Source organism: Pteropus medius, unplaced genomic scaffold, assembly GCF_902729225.1.
Source record: "Pteropus medius unplaced genomic scaffold, Ma_sr-lr_union100, whole genome shotgun sequence".
Lineage (NCBI taxonomy): Eukaryota > Metazoa > Chordata > Mammalia > Chiroptera > Pteropodidae > Pteropus > Pteropus medius.
In genome coordinates this window covers 35,219,615-35,225,143 of record NW_024354875.1, presented here as the reverse complement: position 1 = coordinate 35,225,143, position 5,529 = coordinate 35,219,615, and the positions used below count along the sequence as shown (strand labels likewise).

Here is a 5,529-nt window from a genome sequence, read left to right as displayed (position 1 = left end):
CTTCCTCCTCACTTCTTGTCTCTTCTCGTCTCCTACCTGGATCTATTTGTCTGCTCCGAAGCCGCCTTCATTACCCACTGACAGGAACGTGTATTTATTTGCTTATAAACCTGTTACAATAAATGATTATTCGAACGGCGTCATTCGTACCTTAATGACGAGCGAGCGCTACTTTTTGATGAATGACATCTCGGGCTCGGAAGGATGTATGGGTCATTTTGACCAGTCATTCCCTCGCTCTGGCATCCCACAATTTTTCCGCCTCCCTCCAAAAGAGATAATAATATTTAGAGGCGCTTGCTGGGGCTGAATGAGAATTAGCCCTTGGCGCAGCCCATCATTAGGACGGGACAGCCGGGCCACTGTGACATTTTTTAGAAAGCTGAGATGATGGAAAGAATAAGAAAAGAGATGATTCTGATGGAGAGAGGGCTGCACAGCCCCACGGCCGGCAAGAGGTTCTCCAATTTGTCGGATTCGGCTGGCAATGCTGTACTCGAGGCCCTGGAAAATTCGCAGCACCCGGCTCGCCTCAGCCCGCGCCTGCCGTCCGCCCCCCTGCACAGCGCTCTGGGAGACCTCCCTGCCAAGGGCAAATTCGAAATAGACACTTTGTTCAACCTGCAGCACCCGGGCAGCGAAAGCACCGTCTCCTCCGAAATCGCCTCTGCCACGGAGGGCCGCAAAAAGCCTGGCCATTATTCGGAGACGACCGCCGAGGCGGACATGAACAGCGACGTGGAGGTGGGCTGCTCCGCGTTGCGCTCCCCCAGCGGCCTCGGCGCCGCGCAGCTCAAGGAAAACAATGGCAAAGGTAACCTCGCCGCCTGCGCCGCGCTCTCCAATCCCATCCTCCCTGTTTCTCTGCGGCCGCTGCCGGCCCTTCCCGGTGCTTTCGCCCCTCTCCAACCCTCCGCAAGCAAGTTGCAAAGAGCTGGCTCAGGCAGGGGTGGGACGCATGCAGGGGACTGTGCCCTCCATCTCGGATCATTGAGTCTCCCAGAGAGGTGCAGGCCTGGGTCTCCAGGCCCGTCCGCGGGCCGGCCTTCCCTCGCTCATGAGTCCGAGAAAATGTTTCTGCGCGCTTCTCTAAAAGCCGGTGCGAGTCAACCGGCCCCTTAGCCAGCTGCTGAGTCGCGCTTGGGGAAGAGTGCCCTGGGCAGCTGCTATGAACCCCGCTGCCTCGGAGCCCCTAAGGCCAAGTCGAGGGAGTGTTCTCTGTAAAGGAGCCTCTCCGGGAGCCTCTGGGAGACTTGCTTGGGTCAGCGGGAGAAAGAGTTGAAAAGTAGAGTCCACCCCCTAATGGTTCCCGGTTTGAGCGGCTTCTGGCTTTCGATCTTAAAATTTTAAACAAACTCAAAAGACTGTTCAAGAAAGGTTAGAAGCCATACAGAAAGCTGCCCTGTGGTCTCCAGACCATGGCAAATCCAGAGCTGACGAAACTGCGCTTACATGTAGGCATTTTCCCTTGGCTAATTTTCCTCCCAAGTTGAAATTTTCCAATGATTTAAAAAAAAAAAAACAAACACCCCAATTGAGTTCCTATTATTTGGTTATGAAGTGCTCTCCAAACTTTATTGATTCCATTAACGGCAACAATTTGTAAGCATGACAGACCCCATCAATTCAGGCAGCGCCTCGCCTTCCTCTCCCGGCTGCCCCCATCCGCGCACAGCCCTAGCGCAGGGATCTCGGCCCTACAGTGACTTAAGCGCTGCTGGCCGTTTGTTTGCCAGGGTACGCCGAGAGCGGTTCGGCCGCGGGCGCTACAACGTCCGCTTCGGGATCCGGCCTCGGCAGCCTGCATGGAGGCGGCGGCGGCGGCGGCGGCGGCGGCGGCGGCGGCGGAGCGGCGCTGGGCGGCTCCAGCTCTGGCGCAGATCAGGTGCGGCGCTACCGCACGGCGTTCACCCGCGAACAGATCGCACGACTGGAGAAGGAGTTCTACCGCGAGAACTATGTATCGCGGCCCCGCCGGTGCGAGCTGGCCGCTGCGCTCAACCTGCCCGAAACCACCATCAAGGTATCGATTCCAGCACGCGCCCGTTCCAGCCTCCCTCGGGGTCTCTAGATTGATTTTTGTTTCTCCTTTCTGGGTGGCTAGATTTAGCTAGGGCCTGAAAACCCGTCAGAGAGAGTCACCGAAGAAATTGGCATATCTATTTCTCAGCTGCCGAATCCGAAGGGTCGGCAGGTCTGGCTGACCTGGGAAGGCCCCGGAATGGCGGAGCCGATGCAGCGAACGCTCGCGTACGCCCAGGTGCCCCTAGCCCATGTCCAAGGCCGCACTTTCCCCTTGGCGGCAGAACCAGCTCATCCTTGTTCCTCTGGTACAAACCAGACGTGAAACTTTTCATTTGCTCTTGATCTTGGAGATTTATTTTCACATAAATCGTTGCAACGCAGAGAAAGGAATACTATGTTCTTAAAATCGATTAGGTTGAGAAAGTAGTTTCCTAAACATTTTTCTCCTGGAGACCGGGTAAAGGGCAAACTCCTGAGGGAAAAACGCAATGAAATTGTCCTTATTTATATATTTTAGATAATTAATTTTATTATACGTCCGGGAGAGAGAGATGGGAGGTAGGGCGACTTGGTGAACACTTCACGGAGAACCCGACACGCTACAAAAAGAGGAAACTCGGTGGGATAGGGGAGAGGTGTGGAAGTCTCCGTTCGGTTTGCTCGGGCTTTCTTTAATTTAAAGTTGTGATGAATGATGTCTTAATTAGATACCGGGTTGGGAGGGGTAGAAAAGTCCCCTTCCCAGTTTCAGAGGATGTTACTCCTGCCGCTCACTGGAGGCAAATGATTCCAACAAAATCATCCCTTCAATTTCAAAATCGGACCCATGCCCCTTGGGGCAGGTCTTTGCAGCTCAGAGGACTCAACACCTCGCGAGGCGACCTTTTATTTATAAAAGCTGCCGCCGCAGCCTCTCTTTAAAGGCAGCATACAATCCCTGTGCAAATCCTGGGATTGAGAGACCAGTGCTCAGCGAAGCCGGGCACCGGCGGGTGGCGGGAAGGAAAGGAAAAGTTGGGTTGGGACGAAAAACCGCAGCACAAAGTAAGGGAATAGAAGCGTGAGGAGCCGCAGCAGTCGAACACAGGAGAGAAGTCTCTCTTCGCTAAGGAAGGTGTGCCCACGGCGGGGCACACTGCCTCCCACACCGTGCCAGCTGGGAGAGCAGAGGGGACTGGGAGCTGGGCCCGGTCAGAGGTGGGTAGGCCAGATCTTCCAGAGGTCCAGGAGGGGCAGGGAGGCCCTGGACGCCGGCTGGGGCCTCCAGGTGCTCCCTAACTCGGGCCGCGGCGCGGCTCTCCCCGCAGGTGTGGTTCCAGAACCGGCGCATGAAGGACAAGCGGCAGCGCCTGGCCATGTCGTGGCCGCACCCGGCCGACCCCAGCTTCTACACCTACATGATGACGCACGCGGCCGCCACCGGAAGCCTGCCCTACCCCTTCCACTCGCACGTGCCCCTGCACTACTATCCGCACGTGGGCGTCACGGCTGCGGCAGCGGCTGCTGCGGCCTCCGGAGCTGCGGCCGCGGCCTCATCGCCCTTCGCCACTTCCATCCGCCCGCTGGACACCTTCCGTGCCCTTTCGCACCCTTACTCGCGGCCAGAGCTGCTGTGCAGCTTCCGCCACCCGGGCCTCTACCAGACGCCCGCAGCCGCCGCGGGGCTCAACAGCGCGGCCTCCGCTGCCGCGGCTGCAGCAGCTGCTGCGGCTGCGGCCTCTTCGGCCGCAGCGGCCGGGGCGCCCCCCAGCGGCGGTTCTGCGCCCTGCTCGTGCCTCAGTTGCCACAGCAGTCAATCCGCGGCGGCGGCCGCAGCAGCAGCAGCCGCGGCTCTGGGGTCCCGGGGTGGCGGCGGGGGTGGCGGGGGTGGCGGCGGCGGCGGCGCGGGGGCCGCCGGCGCCTCGGACTTCGGCTGTAGCGCCGCGGCGCCCCGCTCCGAGAGCGGCTTCCTGCCCTACTCAGCCGCTGTGCTTAGCAAGACCGCCGTGAGTCCGCCAGACCAGAGAGACGAGGCGCCGCTCACCAGATAACTACGTCGCCGCCGCCAGGGGGCCGTGCCCGCCGCTCCGGGTGTCCCCTGAGCGCCCCCCACGCCCTCTGTGCGCCCACGTTCCCTGTGCGCTGCCCGCTGCTAAAGCTGCCGCCAGGGGGCGCCCCGGCGCGGGAGGTTGAAGGGAACCTGCGGTAATTGGGGGGAAAGACCTGGCGCGAAAGTCTGTCGGGCGTCCCCTAAATATTTCTATTTTTGTATTTGCTACCCAGCCACCTCCCCTTCTCTAAGTATGTTTCCCGCCGCCCAGGCTGCGCGTCCCGCCTCTGTCCTGAGCTCTTGGTCTCCCCGAAGACAATCCCCTCTCTCTCAAACCATTCCTCTGGGGTCTGGGGCCCTGGCTGTAAGCCCTCAGGCCCGGGTTACTCGGCTGAACCACGTGGCCAGAAGCAACGGAGAACCACAACAAAGAGAGAAGGGAAAGGTGTGCGCTAGTGCTTTGTGCGGGAGGGAATGTCACCCCCGAGGTTCCTGCTGCTGCTCTTTTTTCTTTCATCCCTGTTCTTTTCTTTAAACGAGAGTAAGGGAAGGTGGCAATTTTTCTCTTAGCCTGAGCTTGTTAGGCGCCCTATCTGAGGAGACTGGAAGAATGGAGGTCTGAGGAGAAATGTCAGGAGGGCGGATGGAGAGCGCTGGCTGCTGCGGGTGTTTGTGAGATTTTTTTCTGCGTGCGGGAGCAAGGCCGATAGGACTGTGGCCGCCTTCCTCTGGAAGGACAAAGCAGAGGTGGGAAGAGGTGGCGGCCTCGCCTCCTCTCTCTCGGCTCACCACCATTCTCTTTTGATTTTTGGTTTTGGATGGAGGCGTCTTGTACATTTATGCAAGAAGTTATGGCTAATGAGGTTGCCACAGCCTGGCCAGGAAAGGAAAGGGAAACGAAGGGAAGGGAAGGGCAAGTTTAACAGATCGCTGGAGTATTTGAAGAAGCGTTTTCAGCTCAGTTTTTCAACTACCGGGTTCCACCCCATCTGGGAAATACTTGAATCTCTAGATATATGCTATTATCCTGAACCATTTCCTCAGACACTTTTATGAGTTCAGACTCTATTCCCCTCACGCCTTTCCCTTCTCGCTTTCCTATTCCTCTGGTAAAATGGTTCTTGGCATATTTCTCACGCGTGTCTATTGCGCCTTCGCCTCTGCAAAGCCACCGCTGCGTTGTTGAGACCCGTTCTGCCAACCCCGGCTACTGGAGGGGTTTCCTTGGACTTGAAGAAAGGCACATCAAAACCCACCAGTGTTAACTGCCACGTCAATTTTGATGCTAATAATGTGCAGATTATGACGAAAATTGCCAATCATGCTCTCTGATGGACCTCCTTTGAATGTGGAATTGGAGAAAAGTTCCCCGCACGGAGACCTGCTGTCAAGTACTAACAACCCGCTAAGGGAAGTCATTAGGAGAGACGGATAAGAGACTCGGTACATAAAACATTGTTCTTGGTGCATAGAAT

The 5,529-nt window shown here is 57.4% G+C and overlaps 1 protein-coding gene across 1 annotated transcript in view; it reads left to right on the top strand.

Annotated features, from left to right (window-relative positions):
- The first annotated feature begins 201 nt into the window (after positions 1-201).
- The window catches only part of EVX2 (even-skipped homeobox 2), a 6,497-nt gene continuing 1,169 nt past the window's right edge, over positions 202-5,529 (top strand). The window contains exons 1-3 of the mRNA XM_039855391.1: positions 202-814; positions 1,737-2,023; positions 3,333-5,529. The exon at positions 3,333-5,529 is cut by the window's right edge and continues 1,169 nt beyond it. Coding sequence (XP_039711325.1) covers positions 388-814; positions 1,737-2,023; positions 3,333-4,055 — 1,437 coding nt within the window. The 5' untranslated portion in view covers positions 202-387 and the 3' untranslated portion in view covers positions 4,056-5,529. The remainder of the gene's footprint in view (positions 815-1,736; positions 2,024-3,332) is intronic.